We start from the raw sequence: 21,617 nt of genomic DNA, 5'->3' as shown, positions 1-21,617 counted from the left end.
GAGCGGCAGCTCGACGGCCAAGAGCCGACAGGTAAATAGCCAATGGTTTTAGCCATGGCAAAACAACAACAAAATTCACTGTGCATAAGTCACCCTAAGGACGTAATTAATTTTTCAGCATTTGCTTATGCTGCCCGACTGGCAGGTCGAAGGGACAACGGTTGCCTTGACGAATTTGCGCGACGAGACGCGCTGGTCGCCAAAGGAGCTGCGACTTGGGCCGCGGGCAGTTCGGCCAACCAAATTAGCGCGGCCATTACAGCGGGGGGGGAAGAGGAGAGAGGGGGAGAGAGAGCAAAGCAATGTGTGTGTAAGGACATAAGGACACTTGAATGACTCCCGCTCACGGGGAGCACACGGAAGCTTTTACATATTTTATGGCACCGGTAAATTGACTTAATTTCCTATAATTTCTCCAAGCACGCGTCGACTTTAAAGTGCCAAATTGAAAGCGAGGAAGGACTTTAAATGTTTTCTTTCCTCTCCTGCTTTGCTTTTCTTTTTTTTGTAGGTTTGCGGGGGACGCACTTGACATTGTATTATGATAATTGAACGCGTGTAATTGGCCTCAAGTAGCGACGACTGAGTCAGCAGCAGAAAATGGCCATGAAAGATTCATGGCCCCAGCAGCGAACTGAACTAAGGCGATTTACAGTGTACAAAAAAAAGAAATGTATGAAATTTAAAGAATATTATAAAAATAGGAAGCGCGTCAAGATTTTTAGGGGTTGTCTTGCGGCCCTGCCCCTCTTACATATTCATAAAGTGTAACGCGCTTTATGCGTTGTGATTTTTACATTATTAACATAAATTATGCATAAACTGTCACATTGAATGGCTTTTAAGCTTGATGCAAATTGAAAGCGATTTCGAAGCGAAGCGAACTGAAGCTAAGCAAGTCTTCTACTCACTTTGTAAACTGTTGTGGCGGCCAGCAGCTGCAGCAGCAGCAGCATCCATCCATCCTTATGCTTAAACGTCACTCTTCTTCTGGCAGCACATTTAATGCACCCACGAAGGCGGCACACTTGAGGTAACCACACTGGGTTGTGAGTACTGCACACGTGCATTCAGATTGGCTGTCGCCGTTTGAGTTGCCAAATCCAAGCTGTTATTGTTGTTGCTGAGCAGCAACTGTTGTTGCTGCTGCTGATGTTGCTGCTGTTGTTGTTGCTGTTGCTGCTGTTGTTGTAACAGCAATTGTGCCTGCAATGCGCTGCTGTTGGATGTGTTGGTGGTGGCGGCATTGTTGCTGCTGCTGTTTGTACTATTGTTGGTTAAGATCACATTGGTAGCATTCGTGCTGACGGCGGCCAGCGGTATATTTATGTCCAGCAGTCCATCGTAGCGCATCTCCTGCTGCAGCAACTGTAAAGTCGAAGAAATAAGTAAGTAAAAAGTACAAATATTATCCCATTTTGTACTCACTTCCTCGACGTTGCACTCGAGACCGCCGTGAAAGTTCTCCAAGTTAAATTCGTCAATCTGCTGCGACTCATTGTTCAGAGCCTCCAGGCATTGCCCTATCAAAGTAGAGGCGCAGTTATTATCTGCTCAATAGCAGGCGACAGACAGTGGAAGATAGGCGAAATAGATAGACGAAAGAGTTGATTTTTTTGGTGTCCGGTGGAAGAGTCTATAAACTTACCCTCCAGCCCCGAGCCCAACTGTTGCTGCTGCTGTTGCTGTTGTTGCTGCACAAGTAGCGCAGTATTGTCAGAGGAGCCATCGAGCAGGACATTGCTGTAGGTGTTGAGGGAGTCAGACGAGGGCTCGCTATTCGGATACGCAGGCGACATGGTGGTGGTAACTGAGTTGGGCGAGAGACCCTAAAGAAAAGAAGAGAGAGAGAACAGATTAGTTTCAATTTAAACAGCTGTTGCATGCCTCACACCCTCACAACCCACACTTACATCTCGCGCACTGTGCAGACAGCCACAGTTGAGGGAGCGATGCAGCAGACACTGCGGCTGGCTGGGATGCGGCTGCAGCGTGGGGAAACCAGAAGCCGAGACACCGGGACCATTAAGCGTATAGCCTTGTGGTAGCTGCTGTTGTTGCTGCTGTTGTTGTTGCTGTTGCTGCTGCTGCTGTGGCGGCTGGTATGGTGGTGGTGGCTGCGTTGGCAGACCGGATGCTGCACTGAATCTGCTCCATCCGTACGATCGTTGGGTTGCGATTATGAAACAAGAAACAAAACGTTGACTTTATAGAACAGTTTTCACATATAAAGAGAGAAATAGAGATCTCTCTTTTGAGATCAAGATCGTGACATGCAATGTGTATAATGTGTGTGTGTGTTTCTTTATCCATGCAGAGGCGAAGGCGGCACAATGAATCACAAATAAAGAAAGAGTCACAGACAATCAACAAAAAAATCATAACTCAACTGACCCTTGCTGATTGTGTAGCTTCAGATCATCCGCCATGGAGCCGGCCAGCTGTTCGAGTGCCTGCGCCTGCGCCATCGTCGTATTCTGATAGTCAACCGGAAAGCCCCAATCGGGCTCGAGATCCAAAGCACGAATCGGACTCAAGCGTCCGCAGGAACTGGCATTTGATGAGGCGCGCTGACGAAAATCTGGCGACAGTTGAAACCCGCCGCTGAACCGCAATAACGAAAACGAAAACAGAATCAAAACACAAAACATAAATAAAGTTAAACACAATTAACAATAAATTAAAAATAAAACCAAGTCAAATTTTAAAAATAAAGTTGTTTGGTTTGGTTGCTTTAATTAATAAAATTTAAATTATAATTTTGTCAACTAAAGTTTTTCAGGGACTTCTTGTTGCCAAAGAAATAAAAGCTGGCATTCAAATATGCTTTGCATACTCTATTACTACTATATAGATAATTTGAAAATATTGCTTTAAGTTTAGTTGCTAAGTATATAATAAATAGTGTAAGCTTGAAGCGCATATGTGTGCTATTATTGAAAACTACTTAGCTATTAGGATAGACATGCTTATTGTATTAAAAAAATATATTAATATGCATTAAGTAGGTTGGAGTTTAACTACAAATTTGATTAAAATATTGCTATATTTATCTAAAGTTATTTTTGGTTGTAAACCTTAGATCAACCTAAGTAAAATTTGTCTGCAATCCACGTTGTTTATTAATATAACATATTTATACTCCCACAAAACAATATCTATGCTTACACATCTTTCATTAACAATTAAACTAAAAAGAATTTATCTGCATTTTACTTTTTATATTAATTACATATTCCCTCAAGTCTTTAACTATAAATCTGTTAATAGTAATATTCTTAAATGGTTGAGTTTTATGCTAAAAACTTTTGAATGTTCTTCGAATTTTAACAAGAAAAAAAGACTAGGTTTTGAACTATGAATTTAATTCATACATTAACATTGTATTTTAAAAACCTATTTGCTAAAAACCATTAAATTAATAGCAAGAAAATAGTATAACAAAAATTTGTAAAAATAAGGCTGACACTATTTCTAAAATATTTCGTTATTGAACCAATATTAGAAGCTCAAATCCATTCGTAAAATTTTCTAATAAAAACAAATTTTAAGTATTGCTGCTAATCGTAATATATTTTGCCTTAAAAGCAATATTTAATGCTAAAAATGTTCTTTAATTGTTACCAAAAAATATGGTATAAATAAATTATTATATAATCCTAATCCTAATCCTAATCGTAGTCCAACAACATTCTAACTCAGAATCCTTCACCTTTACGAATCTGCAGCTTATATTTATTATTCAAGCTCTAATTCTGATTGCACTCTAAATGAAAGAAATAAATGTTACGCGTGCTTGGCCAATTATCACTTAACACGATCCGATATTGTCACCACTCGAAATAAATCGCTTAGAACTAACACATTAACGAGTCTCTCAATATCCTCATTTATCATTTATCTACCAAGTGTGAACTCAGTGGCTAAAATTAACTTTCAAACATTTGCGTTCATAATTAAAATATTAAAATTATTTGCAAAGATACTAAAAAAAAAAGGTATTACTAAATACTAGAGAACTCGCAAAGTAATTAAGCAAATGTCTCAGCGGTAAATAGTTACCTGTGAAGCGGACTCTCCGGAAAGTGATCCAATCCCTCGCTGACACTGCTGCTGGGCGATGGAGTCGCATCATTGAGACCAACAACACCGCCTTGGGCACGCAAAGCCTCGACACGCTTTTTGGCCCGTCCACGTCGCTTCTCGAAGCGTGATGTTTCCATGGAGGCGGCACGACGACGCACCGATTTGCCGGGCTTGGCCTCCGGGTTCAACATCCACCACGAGGATTTGCCGGTGCCTTCGTTTTGGACGCGCATGAAGCGATTGTGCAGCGATAGATTGTGCCGTATGGAGTTCTGAAAAAACCAAAATTGTGGCAATTAGTAACGTTATTTCCTGATACGATATGTGCTCTATAAATATATTTTGCGGAATTTGCAAATCTTATGCGCTGATGTAACAATTTGTAAGCATTTCCTGGAGAAAGAAACAGCGAAACAGGTTTGAAAGAAGCGTGAGGGGCAGAACTCTAAGGTCCTGTGTGTGTTTCCTTTGCCGGGTTTGTGCCATTCAATTGTCTGACGACGTTTTTATGGGTTTTAGAGCAAATACTTGCGACGCGCTTCTCTCTAATTGGAACTTGTCCTCGCCTTTGTCGTTCCTGTTCTCGTTGTCGGTGGCGTTGTCAGCGCCGTTTGCCTGTCGCTTAAGCTGTCAATTCATATTTTATAACAATAGTCATAAATATCGTCATGCGCAACGTAATGACAGCGAATCGACAAAGAGAGAGACAGACAGACTGAGTTGGAGACCAACCGACAGACAACTGGCAACTGAACTGTGAACTCAATTCCAATACCAACCAGTTGCCCCTGCCCTTGTTTCCATATGGATGCCGCGAGAGGTAAAAACCAACAACAACAACAACAACAGCAACAACAATTACACGCCACAACCAAAAACAATCAAACACGTTTAGTGCGGATTTGTCATCAGTTACATTTTTGGGTGAACAGCGAACGCAAAAAAAGAAAAAAAAGAAAAAACGTAAAGTAGGAAGCAAAATGGGAGCTGGCAGCCAAACTAAATGGAGCATTACAAAACTAAACTAACTGTAAAAGCAAAGCTACCCTTCCTGCTCGTCCCTTATCGTTCTCTTAAATTGCTAACAAAACCCGAATCCAAAAATCCAAAGCGATGGCGGCTGCGTTTGCGTCGCGACTTCAGGCGTCACATTGGCGCCATTTATCACCGTTGCCAGCAGCTCATGTGTGTGTGTGAGCGAGTGTGTGTGTGTGTGTGTGTGGGTGTATGGCGACTAAACCTGTGCACAGACAGCGACAGACAAGTCAAGGGTTTGGGGAACAGAAACCAGGAGCAGACTTTCTAATACTTTTTTTGGTGTGTCGTCTTCTGTGTGAGTCAAAAACTTTTACTTGGCGTCAGTCGGAGTCCTGTTTGGCGAGTCTCCTGGCGTCGTCGACGTTGTAATGACATTTCGGTTTTACTCCCACCAGCAGAAAGAGTGAACAAGAAAGAGAGAGAGAGACAGGAGGAGGGCAGCACACGCACAATTGCCACTTTACCCCTTTTTGCTGTTGTCGTATTTCTTGCATAAAGTTATCATTTTTATTTAAATGTTTAAGTATGTCCTTTAGCTCCTCCGCTCCTCCAGCACTTGCTTGTCTGGGATATTTTTGGCAGTAATTTAAACAGCATAACGTCTTTATTATGCTAATGCGACGAGCAGTAGATTATCGCACAATCGGCTGGACATATGAACCTTATCGTGTTATTGGAATTGCCATTGGCATAACATGCATAAATTAGTCCCCATTAATATGCCGCATTTTCTGACTAAAGGATTAGACTATGCTTTACTGGCAATCATAATTCTTTGCAAGAAAGTTTGGTGATCTTTTAGCTGAACAATAATGAAATCATTCCAACGGTTCTTAGAAAAACATCCAATAAAATAATATTACTTTTATCAATTTATCCTTATCCTCAATAATATATTAAACATTATAGATTTTATGAAAATATTTATAAATTCATTTTTGGCAAAGGCAAAATTATATAGATACGACTTTGGGATTTCTTTCGCATTCCATTCTTCTTAATTTGAAAATTTTCAAAATATACATATTTTAAGAATAATCGGCAAAAGAAATATTTGTCAGAAATTAAGATGTTTCATTTTGTTGCAAATACTTTGTTCAATTTGTTGCCTTAAACATTAAGATAGATTTTTTTGTAATTGGCTTGAAAACTTCATTGAAAGAAATGAATTTAAATATTTATTGTGGCAAGATAACTTTGACAGACAATTTTTCAAATAATAATATGCATTATTCATTTGAGATACAAATTGCATAAAAATTGCATTCGGATAATAAAAATCAAACATTTTATTAAAGTTACCACATAATATTAAAAATTTTATTAAAAAGACGTTGAGCCTCAATATTTTAGGCAAATTTATTTGTTCAATTTATTGTCTTAAAGTTGCAGATGATTTTCCTTTTCATAAGAATTGCGTGAAAACTACATTACGATAATTGAATTGAAAAATTGCTTGCCGTGAAATTTAATATTAAAAACGCTTTTGGAATTGTAGAACCTTGATGTAACCTTTAAAAAAAATAAGAGACGTTGAGCCTCAAGGCCATAAAATCTCCACGGAATGCTAACAAATGGCATTCATAATTTATGGCACACACTTCATTGAATATTCATAAACTTAAATCTGGCAAAAATGCCGGGCAGCGCAATGAAAGAGAGAGATTCAATTCATCTAACTAATTGGCGCTATTAAACCAAAAAGATACTCGTCGTATGTAAACAGTCTGATATGGATATGGATATGGATGGCGACCACATGCCAAGTGAACACACAGAGAGTGAGTGAGAGAGCTGAGTACTTCAAGAGGATATGCCAAGGATACTTGTGAATGGTAACACGCGACATGGGAAGTTGCCAAGGCGCTGCATTGTGAACAGCGGGGGAGAGTGTGTGTGTGTTTGCTTATGTGGGTCATCCCCCAATCAACACAGCAAAAATACAAGAGAGTGTGTGTGTGTGTGTGTGTATGGAAAATAGCCGAGCTAAAAAGGAAGCTGAAACTATGCGAAATTGCGAAATGGTGAAATGACGACAACTCCGATGGCTTCATTGAATTGTTGCTTGCATTGAATGGGAAAAAAGAAAATTTTCGAGAAATGGAAACTTAATACGCATGTGTCCCCAAGTCCATTTGTCGCCAAGGATATGGCCGCATGGCCTTTTGTGTACATACAATTAATGTGCACTAAGCGTGAATTACAATGAAACAGCAAAACTCTCGCCTCCCCCTTCCCCCACCCCATTCGACTGACTGGTTGCCATGTTCGCCTCGCCTGTTGACCCAGTTATGCAGAAAATAGTAGTTGAAGCTGCCGATGCCAATTACATTTATTAGGGCACAATTTTTATTTATTAGTCCGCCGCACACACATCATCACACACACACACACACTCTCTGATTCATTTCCCTCTATAATTTATATGAGTAATTGTTCCAGCTACGCGCTGAAGAGCGCAAGAGGGAAGGATACTAAAATATATTAATTCTGCCGGAGTGCGTTTCATATTCAGTCGTCTCTTGTATTCATGACTTTTTTGCTTGCCTAGCACTTGGCTCAGTGCAGGGGCAAGCATCCCCCTTTTGCCCCCCTTTTTTGTCTAGCACTGATATGAGTTTCTAGTACGCCGTCATCTCGCATCAAATATGCATATTTCATTGGACCATTTGAGCGGCTTATGGGGCGCATTTGGCAGCCACAAAAAAAAAACCAACGAGCGAGCAACGCGCGTCATGTGCCACACAATGTGGCAACAGAAAGGGAACTCACTTGAGCTACAGCTATACGAAATACATTGATATTCTTAGTGGTATTCCCAGCATGATATCTAATCTTGACTTGACACAGTAATTACTGCAACTTTTGCAAGTATTTTACTTCTGTTCAAGTTTTGGAATGAAGAGAGGGAAATTCATGGCAAAAAAAAATATTATAACATTTAGTAGATTGGCTAAAAGTGTAATTACTTTTATTATTAAATCCAAAGCCTAAAAAATGTATAGTAAATTTATTCAAATTAAAGTTTCAGGGTCATTAATATTATTCGTATAGTTTAGAAATATCAATATTTATATATTCAAATTCGCTAAACTTTATCTCTAATTTTAGTACTCAATACTTTCCAGCAAAATATTATAATATCTTGTAAATTGAAATGATAAGTTTAAGATGTAGAAGGAGTATTAAGCTATGTCACAATTAAGTAATTTGTTTTAGGTTAAAACATTAAACTAAAATTCTGTGTTTATTTATTTACATGATAATAATTATACAAAATAATATAATAACTAAAAGAAGGGAGTGCTGGCAACTAAGGCCATCGACTAATTCTGTGTTTAATTAAAGTTAATACCTCTTTTAATTTGGCCAGTATAATGGTTGAAATAAGCTATGCTTTACTGTATAAACTAACTATTTATCAGGATTATATTTTCCCTTTCTTTCATTTCAACAAACTTTATGTAAATTTAAACTTTAATTCAATAAAATATTTGAGTAAATTGAAAATTAAGAAGTTAAAAAAAAAGTATTTACCAATGGCTATTATTTTTTTTGCTCTTAGTTTTGCAATATTTATATTAATGTGTTTTTCAGATTTATTAAACTTTTGCTATCAGGTTAATACCAATACAAATTTAATTCAAATTTCTTGTAAATGTAAACTTTGAACTAATCGAATTGAAGGATTCTTCTCTCATCTACTCGTCAGAATTTTCATTGCTAAGAGAAAGTAAGCTGTGAGTTTTAAAGTAATCCCGCGACAATCCATTCATGCAAAGAACTTGATTCGTTGTCATGGTCGAGCTCAAACCTTTCGCTAACAAAAGTGACAGCATTTCAAGATAATACCAGTGCTTTATGTCGTGCGCCGCTAATGCTATCTATTTATGAGTAAAGTGAATAAATAAATACAACACACAAAAAAAGAAAACAGATCTCAAATAAAAATTCCCCGTTTGCGAGAACTGGAGCGCTTTAGCTGCTGGCTGGCTGGACGTTTAAATGGCATTTAGCAAAGCCAGCCAGTCAGGCAGCCAGTCGCATTCGCAGTCCAGTTTGGTCAACAAAAAGCGTAGTAGATTCATATCGACATATTTGAACGAGTACGGAGTCGGTGAATATAGTAGATACAAAATAAAAGTACAAATAGAATATAAAAATAATAAAGAAATCGCGCTCGAATGCTAAACAGCTGCGGCGATTCTCACACACAAATCAAATGGCAACGGGGGGAGAGAAAAAAAAGAAAGAACGAAAAAAAGATTATTCGCATTTAGATGTAAAATTGAGATATAAATTTTTGAAACGACACTCGATGCACAGCCACAAGTAACCAGCAGGTGCTGCAACTTCAGCCGCCCACACAGGTTGCTAATTGTGGCACGCTATGGAGAGAACTCGAAACCAAGTTCAATGCAGTTAAATTTTAATGTGCCACCCTCCTGTGACACGCCCCTTTTACGCCCCTGAAACAAAAACCTGCACGTCCGGTTTGGAACGCGGCAGGCAATATTTTTTCATTTTTTTTTTGGGGTAAACGATTTGAAATTGATTTCAATTGTTTTAACAAAGTTTTGCTGACCAATTTGTAAACACTTTCGGACGGCGAAGACTAAACAAATCCCCCCAAGCGAAATATCAATGATATTTAAGCAAAAAAAAAAGAAAGAAAAAAAGAATCACACACACAATTTATGGCCACTCACTTGCCTCGCTTCGCTTGTGTTTATGTTTACTTCACTCTAATTAATTGTTTAAACAAATTGTTTTCTTTTCGAGCGCTCGGCACGAGAGGAGAATAACCCTCTATATAGCGTACATCGATATTTGTGGGAAATATTGACAGAAACGCGCGGATCATGCCATCAAATTTGCATTTGAAATTCCCCATTATCGTAGTCAGTATGGGGACTGAAGTCTTATCAGTTTTTTTTTTTTCGTTTTTTCGCTTTTTTCCATTATTTGGCCTTCTGTTTCTCTTAGCAACTGGCCAACGAACTGATTATACATATGTGGAGGAGGGCTTAAAGCGACTGTCAGGCTAGATTAGATAAGTAATGACCTAGACCAAGTGAATATTTGATGGCAAAATACGATATTCGTTGACAAATTAGTGTATATTTGCAGTCGGGTTGTGATCGATACTTTTTTGATGTATCAAAAAACGATTTGAGAGTGGGCAAACTTTCCAGCAATGATGCTGATATGGCCTACCCTTCACCCTTCACCCTCTACCCTCTGTCCATTTATGTATGTGTTCAAGTTGAAATCACCCCTGAAGAAGAAAGTTATACGTATTGTTAAGATATGTGAACATAAAACTAGCTAGCTAGCATTATCGAGCCAATGATGATGTGATGATACAGCGCATGATATGAAATTGCAAAACTTTTCTTTTTTTTTCGAAGGGGGATATCTGCGAAAAAGTTTTATGAATTTGAGTTGGCGACAAAGCCGCATAGATATATAGAAATACATATAAAGTTTGCGATTAATCGCTGTGGAGTTGGCGCCTGACGGAAACGGAAGCACGACTGTAAACGGAAACGCTGCTGTAAAAATTCAATTCAATTCGCTACACCTGCTCAGCTCAGCTTTAAGCCACGCAAACGCATCATCAAATGTCTAACAAGTAGCAAATGCCAATGTCAATAAATGTGGAAGAAAAGTGCACTCCATAAACAGTTCATAAGTGTCGCGTTTTGTCTCGACGACTCGCAATGAAAGGTTCTGCTGGCTTTCAATAGAATCAGCCAAAGGCAAGTACATAAAAAAAAAGAAGAAAATAAGCACAAACTTTTGCCATTCAAGCAGCTACAACAACAACGAAATCAAGCCAAATTATGTACAATTTGTGCGGCGTCGAGGACATTGCCCCAAAAAGTATGCAATAGAAATGGCAGCAGACAAATTCAGTCCCTTTGGCTTTGCAGTTGGTTTTTGTCTGTCGATGACATTCATTAAGTACTCATATGTAGTGTTTGCTAGTCTTTAAGCCGCTGCCGCTGGTCAATGCTTAAATGTTTGATTGATTATGCAGCCGCATGTTTTGAGCTGGAGGCTTAAGAGTCGAGCTTTGAGCATTGACAACGACTTAAGCATATTGAATAACCATTTGGCCAAGCTTTAACATTATTCACCCACCCACCATGCTCAATCGTAATTTACGAGCATTGGCCCCATTAGTTGCCGCCTTGACCATTAGCTGGACATGAATTGAGTCATAGAAATGATAAACGCGCCGAGGTTCAATACTATACGCTTCCCCTTTTTGTTGCCACTTTACCATCAATCCAGGTTGTCAGCGAATTCTTCTTGTTCTCTTTTTCCTTATTTTAGCCACGCCCATGTCCATATGACATAAGAAATTCACACAATTTGCAACGCGTTTAGCGTAAAATGCAGAACAACAAAAACAGGCACAAGAATAATATAATTTTACGACCAAAAACTCGCAAAAAAAAGAAGAAACTACAGTTTGGTGTACTCGACTGTAAAATACCCTCGTAATAGTGCGGTATTATCATGTTAGTATATCAAATTAATATACCGAAAAAAATACTGAAATATATTTAAATGTGTATTTGGTATATTAGTATAGTATAAATTAAAAAATAGCATAATATACTATAATATATAATAATGACAACGCCATGTTAGTATATTAAATTAATATACCGAAAAAATACTAAAAATATATTTAAATATGTATTTGGTTTATTGGTAAAAATGCCATTTAAATACCAAACAAATTTAGAAATACTATAATATACTATAATGTATAATATTGTCAATGTCATGTTAGTATATCAAATTAATATAACGAAAAAATACTGAAATATATTTAAATGTGTATTTGTTATATTGGTTACTATAAATTTAAAAAATACCATAATATACAATAATGTATAGTGATGTCAATGTCATGTTAGTATATCAAATTAATGTACCGAAAAAATATGAAGATACATATAATAAAACTTTTATTTGGTATATTGCTATACTATAAATTCAAAAAATACCATAATATACTATAATGTATAATAAAGTCAACCAAAGCAACTAAAACAAGGACAGAGGATTATAGATATATCGTATCGCCTGTTGACGCTAATCAAGAATATATACTTTTTGGGATCAGAAATACCTCCTGCTGTATGTTGTACACAATTCCTGCCAGCTCAATATTATAATACCCTTCTACCCTATGTGTATCAGGTATTAAAAACAGGAATGCCATCACAGGCTTGGCTGGACTCGTCTCGTCTGAAACTGTGGAGTGTATAAAACACAGTTTATCTTTGCCACGAGTTTCATTGCTTTATGTCTGGTTTCTTTTGATCAGTTGTGTGTCTGCTCGCCTTTTATTTTTATGGCGTCTCTCATATGATTATTATTATTGCATTATTATTTATTATATTGGCCAGTAGTCTAACCCCCGCAGAGACAACGAGACAACAGTCACTTTATGACAACATCACAATAAATTCGCCATAAATTTTTTAATTCCTTTTTGCCTTCTTCTATTTTTGGGGCTATTGAAAACCAGTTATTGGCTTTCAATTGCCTTTTGCTCTTCAATTAATGCATAAAGTTCATTAAATGCCAAACTTTGTTGTACTTGTTGTGTATGTGTGGAGCTTAATGATCAAATCAGAAGTCGCAATTAAAATTGCTAAATATTAAAATATTAAAAAGGAGTTATAAAACATTATCTATAGCAGCTGATATACAGATGCGAAATTCAAAATTTCTGTTAAAAATAAACGATTAGTATAGCATCACAAGGATGCTTTTACTTTATGATAATAATATAATAATGAGCAAATAAGATATAATAGCTGCTCATCTTTAATAAAATAAGTGTGCAGTACTTGGTAAATCGATATAATTCTATATACCAAATATACTACTATACAATATACCAAATTGGTAACCAAAGCAATTATTGTCTGACATAAGCTGTAATTTTTATCCACAAAAATTTTTTTCTCGAATCACTTTTAGGATTTTTATTTGATCAAAATTTTCAGTAATCATAAAATCTTTATTGTTGCCGCTAATACTTAATTAAAAACTCAGATCTATTTTTAATTTCTAAAAATAACAATGTAAATGAATCCAAGATTCGCACACCCATCGATTACCCACATTAAAAGTTATTATTACTATTCAAATATTTAATGCCCACTCAATGTTTTCGCCTTCAAACAATAAACTGCGCAGTTTGGCTACAATTTTTTTGCTCTTTTTGTTTGCATATGTTTTGCCAGACAGACACTTGAGCTAACCAGACGATATTTGGTGCATAAGTCGTACAACGTTCAGCGAAAATAAGTAGTTTTATTTTACATACATATTTACGAGCATGTGCAGCCAAACAATTTTCATAGCCCAAAGGCAGACGGCGGCGTTAATTAGTGCAACAAGCCCGCAAAAAAAATTCCAATTCTCGTGCCACTCGAAGTAGTGCAACAAATGCAAACTAACCTCGGACAATGCAAAAGTCAGAGGCAGTGGAAACACAATAAAAGTGTTCGCTTTGCCATAGGTGTTTATTGCATTAGCATAGAGCAAAACATTTCGAATAGCCCAGGAACTTAAAATATATAGTAAGCATACGATTCGCGAGTGTTTTCAAAATTTTATGGCTGGCATTACTATATCACATGAAATGCGTGAGTGTAACATTAAATTTTAAGTATTTTGTAGCTATGAAATACTATTTATGTGTTTTCGCCGCTTTTAATTTTAAACTTGTGATTGTTTTGATGTAATAATTATAAATGCATGGCGAGGTGGCAAACTAATGATTAATAAAGGAAGAAATATATATCTTTGCAACATACATATTATATTTATATTTTAAATGGTTGTATTTTCATATAAATATTATTAAAGTTGTGGTGGACCCCTTTAATAATTGTGACTAAAAAAAGGTATTTTTAAGAAGTCAAACTCATCATTGCCTATTTCTATTTTAAAATTGTGTAATAGAAATCAGTCTTTGTGACACTTATAATTGAAAAAATCATTATAGAAATTATATTCAGGAAAAGAACAAGCAAATTACTAACACAATATTAAATTCAGCATTGTTTTATATAGATTTTTTAATTTTACAACACATATTTACAAATCTTTTTTAATAACATTGTGGTTAAGACAAAAATAACAAATTTAATTAATTTTAAATATTTGCAATATGAATTTTTCCCCTTTTTAGTTTTTTTTTTACAATGATAAGTTTTTGAAAACTTTATATTCCATATGTTGCATATGATTTTTGGAATATCTTCGTATATTTTTATTGAAGTTGTCGTTGTTTGGTTGCATTGTAATTAATGATAAGTTGATTGAGAAATGAAATTCATCTTGGCATCATTCTATTGGATTGCTTTGCCTATATACATTTTTAAGTTGCTTAGTACAAATTTCGCATTTGCATAAATTTATTATTACTGCATGCATATTTTATTAAACCGACCAAGTGCACAGTCAATTGTTTGACCTCGTTTGTGTTGCTGTAATTCAAGAATTTCACGGCATAAACGTGTTAAATTCGCTTTAGCGAATTAAATTATAGCGCACAGACGCTAAGTGCATTATACAGTTAATGCCGCTATGCACTTTAGAGCGGATTCTTCCTGAATACTCATCACATATAAATTTATTATGTGTGGATATTTGATGTCAATCAGCAGCATAACGAGTATGTTACATAAAAAACTTTACAGAGCCGCAGCAATTAGCCATGGAAATGTTAACTAAAAACTGGCAAATGTAAAATAGAACATAAAATGAAATGAAAGCAACAACAACTAAGCAACTGAACAACAAAAAAAAAAGTATTTGCCAAACGGAGGCACGGCTGCTTCCGCGTCGCCATCGCGTTGACGTTGCTGCTGACGTCGCTGCTGCTGCTGCGGCTGGCAGCAAAAAGTGGGCGTGTGCCATGGCATAGCGTCTACTACGCAATACTCTCGGTACTCCCGGTACAGTTAGACGAGACACGACACCAGCAAACCATTAAAAACAGCAACAAGAATAAATTCTGAGTTGCAGGCAAAACACGAAAACTAACAAAATATGTGTGGCATGGTCACAGTCTGACCAGACAATCAGCGAGTACTTGAGAGGTGGTCGAATGGGGACTGCGCGGTGGGCATAGCGGTGAGAGGGGGGGGAGGTGCAGAGGGGAACAACAGCGACTGCCACGCACAAGGTTAATATTTATTTATAAATAAATATTATAGATGCTAGCCGATTACTCTCTGCAGCTGCTACCGCTCTCTCTCTCACTCTCTCTCTCTTTCTATCTCTCTTAATCATGCTATCGCACTCTATCACACGATCTCTCATTCTGTCTTGGTCTCTCTAATGCGTTATCGCTCTTTTCAGATTTTTATTGTGCACAATTATTCCAGTATTTGCACGCTTCATTTTATTGAGTACGCCAAATGTAAAGCAAAACAAAAATATTTTGCTTTTTTCGCTTTTTGTTTTTGTCTACCTCCACCTCTCTCTCCCTTCCCTGCACCTGTTTTATGGTTGTCCGAAGTTAATGTTATTGTTATTGTTTCTTATGGCGAAGTGCAAACAAAATGCGCCGTAGAATGCAAACAGCAAAATACATCATGCACTTGCTGGGGGGTAAAACCAGTGCGGCGTATACTTAATGCGCCTGCAAAATATTTACTATTTACTACTACTACATATTATTATTGCTATTATTATTACTACTATTATTATTATTGTTTGTTAGCTGCGCATGTCAAGTTCGCTGCCGCTGTTTGTTGTTGTTTGCTTGCTATCTCACTTTTATTTTCTGTTTTCTGCTGTTGGCATTTGATAAACTATTAACTTATAGTATAGTATAAGAGCAGCTGCAGTTTTTGCCCCCCTTTTTTCACTAAGACGCAGTTTGACTCGGCACATGTTGTGCCCCCCTCTCTCTCTCTCTCTTTCCCCTCCACTGGAGCTTTGTGAGTCTTTGCCAAGTGGTTGCTCCAAGTGTCAAATTGATTATACAAGTAAGGTTGCCTAAACGCAGTTAATGAATGGAATTACTCAAAGCTCCCCGCTCGCTCTGTGTGGAATGTTTAATTACATTTCACATGCAAAATAGGTTCTGCCTCTTTTTTTCATATCAAGGCTGTTAACTATGGACTTGCATTCCGTGTGTAATACGCCAATTGGTAATTAAGCATTTAATTAATTGTGTATGACTATAATAGAGTAAGTGTCAGTTGCAACACACTTTCTAGAAGTGCTTCATAAGGCCTTCAGCCACTTGGAAACGTCGCTGATAAAGACGTAAGGTATTTGTATAATATTACAAGTTGTATTCTAGTGTAGAAATTGCGCAATTTGCGCGTTGTTTGATTAGAAAACTAGATAATAATTCAAAAGAAATTCCAAATAGACATTTTTTTGTGTTCATTTTGAAATTTAAAAAAAGATATATTTTTAGACACAATTTAAGAACATGAAGAGCACACTAAATTAACTAAAATGTCTAATGTTTTGTCGACAACGCAATCGACAATAAATCTATCAATGCGCATAAAAAAAAAACAACCACAGAAAACTAATTTAAGGAAAGAGTTTGGGTGAAAAGAATTAAAATAAATGATATCATTGATTATATTTTAAACATATAAAAGTTAATTTTGTTCTTAAACACGATTTAAGAATATGCAGAGCTAGAAATTATTAATACAAGGCAATCGACAATAAATTTCTCCAAATAAATTAATCAAATAAATTATTATATACAACTACTCAAAACTAATACATGGATACAAATTTAGTGGAACAAACTAAAGAAATTATGAAAAGAAATTTTATGTACGATATATGTTTTTAATTAAATATTTTCTTAACAAAAAGGAAACATTAATTTGAACTTTACATTTTGTAGTAATCCATTCTTTTTGGCTTTTTTGATATAATAATAAAAAATATATTTTTAAATAATAATGATATTCATTAATACAGTTTTAGAGTATGCAAAGCACACAAAATTAAACAACAAAAACTTATATTTTGTCAACAACGTAATTGACAAAAATATATAGCAAAAAAACTAGAACAAAATCATATTAATTTTGGAATGAAATTATTAAGCAAATAAAGGAATATTAATATACAGAAAATAATGTAGTGAAAAATACAAATAATTGTACGCAATAAATTAGTTTCCTTTATACAATTTAAGAATATGCAGAGCGCACTAAATTAAAAAAATAGTGACTAATATTTTGTCGTCAACGCAATTAACAATAAATCAAAGAAAGAGAAAAAAATCATAGAAAACATAGAATGAAATTATTAAGCTAATAAACTAAAGGTGTTTTTTAAGGGATTTAAGCAAAAAACTAAAAATAGAAAATTACGAAATAGTATAAGAGAAATATATATAATTGATAATCTATTAAAATGTAAATATATACAATTAATTATCAACTTAATGTGTACAAAGTAATCCAATTATTTAAACTTTACAACGCCATTTGATTTGATTTAAAGTCGAGTTAAGTCAGTTGCAGTTGCAGTGCACGGAATGAATTTTCCCACCTGACTGACGTTAGCTAATATTGACAAATGATAAGCAAACAATAAATAGAGATAGTTAAAGCTGATGTAATAAGCAATTACATGCGAAATTGAATCAGCATTGAGGTAACGTTTAGTTTTTACGACTACTAAGTATAAACGTGAAAAAAAAACAGTTGGGGGAGACAAGCTGGAATGATTCTGGGAAATATTTCTTTTTTGCGGATATATTTTTAGAACATCGCATTGCCATAAATCAAGAGCTCTAAGCAAGTTTTCATTTAATTACTGCACCGAGCTATAAAAACCGCAAAGTGTGTGGGCCAAAAATATATTTTAACACGTTGGAGGATCGTTGCCAAAAACAAAAAATAAAGATATTTATATATATGTATGTATATATAGCGGGCATTGCAACGTTCGTTTATTTTTTTTTTTTTTTCCTTTTTTGTTTTTAATAAAAGAACTAAACAGCAAAAGCAAAGAGGAGAAAAAGAAACGAGAAGAAAAAAAAAAGAAATGTTGGCACAGGTTCAATGGCCAATCGAGGGTGAGTGTGAGTGTCTGTATGTGAATACGTTGTGAATGCGATGTGAATGTTGCCACAAGCCACGAAGCCAAATTTAAAATTCCACAAATGTCATTTCAGTTTTTATTGAAGAGGAAGCGCCGCTGAAGGTGTCTTCGTTATGTGGCAAGAGAGAGCAAAGAAGTTGCAGACTGACATCTGACTAAGTATAGAAACTTGCAACGTGTTGCATAAATTAGCTAGCCAACTGCAACATGCAACTGTCCCTTTCAACCGACGCAGAACCGGAAAGTTGTGCCCACTAAAAATAGTCGCAAACTTTTCTTGTATTTGTGTGTATCTGTGTGTGTGTGTGTGTGCATCTGTCGATCTGCCGATTTGTGTATCTGTATCTGTCTCATCTCATGGATGCTAACTGCGTACTTTCTTTGCCCAATCAGCAGTCGTCTCAATTTTCCCCCTCGCAAAGCGTCATCATTGCGTTGTCTACGCTGCGGTTTCTTTATCACGTTGTTATTTTGCCGCGTAATCGCCAAAAAGGGAGCAAAACGTCAGACAGACGAAGAGACGAAGCGACCAAGCGACTGAGCGACACTTGACTACTTCCGCGAAAATAATTATAAACAATCATAATACTCATGCGATTCTAGTTTGAGTATCATCAAAATATGAGTTTCGGATGTCGCCAGACCAGCAAATTCTTCACTTCTTTCCCTCTCTTTTGCTCTCGCTCTCGTTCTCGCTCCCTTACTTCTTCTTTGGTTTTTTTCTTTTTTGTTTAACATTTCGCAGACAGCGAGGTGCTAAACTACAGCAACAACAAAAGCTGGCCATAAAGTCTGGTAAATGGGCAAAAGTGGTAACATCAGCGAAATTTATGATCGGACAACGGCGCGTAGTGAGTATGAAAATCACGTGCATGACGCACAACACTTCATGCGAATACGTAGAGTTCTATTGAAAATGATAAGAGACCATGAAGTGCCCCACACACACACACACACACACGTATCATCAAAACAATAAGGCGAAAGTTTTTCTGCGCATTGCAATGTGAAATTATGTGGAACATGTACTTATAACAAAATTTCATCATTTTTATGCGGAATTGTGATAATCAATAAGTCATAGTTACGCTGCAAGCAAACAAAAGAATCCGGTTCTTGTGATCACAATCTATTTATAACATTTAATTAATTACGTATTATTTTATGTCAAAACCATTGCTTGCACTTGAACTTGTAATTAATTAAATTTGATTTTTAAGTACCCTGACAAAAGATACTTTTTAAGGGTAACCAACAGACGACGACTTAACTTAAGCAATTTTTAAAAGACAAGTCTGTCTGTCGCTTATCACAAACATAAAATGAAATATTTTTATTTTTTTGTTAAGTAGTCTTGAGTATTATTATATTTACAAATATATATTATATTTTTATTTTATATGCTACATATTCTAAAAACTTCAGCACATTCTTTTAATAAAATCGACTTATTCCCAACGAACATCTAAGGCTCATCAAAATTACATCAAATTTTTGATGACAGACGTTATTTTGAGATATATATTTTAATGTACATATTCCGAAAACTCGCTTATCATCTTACTACAGCTTATCTTAAATTATATTATATTTGCAGATATGCACTTTTACGACGCTCACTACATATCCTGAAAATTTCACGACAATCGCTTTACGTATTCGACTTAAACTCAACTAACTAATGGATATCTCAAGGTCCAGCATGCTCCTAATTGTCTTGTTTCCAATTTTAAAAAGTTAAATACAAATTTAACTTGTCTGGCAGTATGTACATATTGTACATATAAATTAATATACATATTCTTATAATTACATACGAATGCAAAGTCAATGAACTTGCGAAAATTTGATAGCTTGCAAAAAAATGACTGTAGAAGCACTCACGAATACACTTGTACTTATCAGGAGAACAACAACCACAAAAAAAAGACAAATAATAATAGTCTGTATAAAAAATACAAGAAGACAAAACCAGCAAAGAAACCTGATTGAAACTGCAATTAATCAAAATGTCTATACTACAAGTAATTAAGTAAATTCGATTTAAATTTCACAGTTTATTGAAATTCGATTTTAATTTCACATGTTATTGAAATTCACTTTTAATTTTTTGAAAGAATCTTCTAGTTTGAAGTAAATTGAACTACAGTAACACTTGTGTGTGTGTGTGTGTTTTACTACTGTACTATTGTATTTACGTATGAATGGATGTAAACAAAACGTAGAAAAAACGTTTTGCCATTCGCCAGCAAAAGATAAAAGCGCATTAATTGCAACTTTCAGTGACGAAGCGTGGACCACGCAAATAGCCAAAAGACGAGCTGAGGAAGGGGAAATGGGGGCTAAATAGAGCAAGGGGAAAGAGAGGGGGAGAGGGGGGAAATGTATGACAAACGAGCACATGTAATAATTCATGTATTTATTAAGTAACATGCACAACAAGTGGAAACGCGACAATGCAAACAACAGAGGATGATGACAACGATGACGATGACGATGACAAGACAACGGGCCGCTGACCGAGACACAGAAACACATAAAAAAAATACACACACACAACGATACAAAAAACAGAACAGCAACAAAAAAAAAAGAAAAGCATAAAATGAATGAGAATTATATACACAAAAAAAAAAACAGAAACCAAAAAGAAAGACATAAAAAAAAGTAAACCAAACCTCGCAAAAAAAATTCAGCAAAAAAAACAAAACTAAAGTATAACAAACGATTGTTTGACTCTTTCTCTATTTTGTTCGCCTTTTCTCTTTCTCTAGCTGTAATCCCTCCCTTTCTTTCATTCATGCCTTCTTTGGCCATGAACTTGAAACATTCATTCATTCATTGCTTAATTCATTCACTTCATGTCATTTTAACTGCGTGAACTAGTTAAATGAACCAGTTCGCATTGTACTAGGAATAGATAAATTAATTATATATAGTAAGATTTAGTCGTGAATCGATAATTATTCAGCGCACTTAAATGAAGTACTAAACTGAACCGGTTAAAGACATTAGTACTTTAATAAATGCTCTAATTTAAGGTGATGAATCAATCATGAATTTTATAGTTGTTGTGAATTAAATGAATTTATATATTGTATATGAACATATATAAAAGAACTAGTTCTCTGTTTTAGATTTTGATAATTGTAATCTTTAATCCCAATTTAAGACGATGAATTGTGTTTTATATTCAATCTTAAATCTTCAATCTTGGCTTTGTGATAGATATAAGTATATATAAAAGAACTAGTTCACATTTCTAGGTTTTCAAAACTCGAATCAATAATCCTATTTATGAATTATTTTCTAGTCAAACCTTTGAGTTTTGCCTTTGAGTTTAATTTACTCTTTCC

At 35.5% G+C, this 21,617-nt stretch overlaps 1 protein-coding gene across 7 annotated transcripts in view; it reads right to left on the bottom strand.

Moving 5' to 3' along the window:
* The window catches only part of LOC132784570 (forkhead box protein O), a 37,972-nt gene that overhangs the window by 4,385 nt on the left and 11,970 nt on the right, over window positions 1-21,617 (bottom strand). For 6 of the 7 annotated variants that reach the window (XM_060790262.1, XM_060790263.1, XM_060790264.1 and 3 more), the window contains 6 exons: window positions 4,063-4,358; window positions 2,395-2,604; window positions 1,914-2,148; window positions 1,649-1,829; window positions 1,429-1,550; window positions 912-1,368 (listed from right to left, as the gene is read on the bottom strand). In XM_060790262.1, the coding sequence (XP_060646245.1) occupies window positions 1,003-1,368; window positions 1,429-1,550; window positions 1,649-1,829; window positions 1,914-2,148; window positions 2,395-2,604; window positions 4,063-4,358 (1,410 nt within the window). In that variant the 3' untranslated portion in view covers window positions 912-1,002. The remainder of the gene's footprint in view (window positions 1-911; window positions 1,369-1,428; window positions 1,551-1,648; window positions 1,830-1,913; window positions 2,149-2,394; window positions 2,605-4,062; window positions 4,359-21,617) is intronic. The other variant, XM_060790268.1, reaches the window with a different exon arrangement.

Source organism: Drosophila nasuta, chromosome 2R (genome assembly GCF_023558535.2).
Source record: "Drosophila nasuta strain 15112-1781.00 chromosome 2R, ASM2355853v1, whole genome shotgun sequence".
In the NCBI taxonomy this organism is placed as follows: domain Eukaryota; kingdom Metazoa; phylum Arthropoda; class Insecta; order Diptera; family Drosophilidae; genus Drosophila; species Drosophila nasuta.
This window is presented reverse-complemented; position numbering and strand designations above follow the sequence as displayed.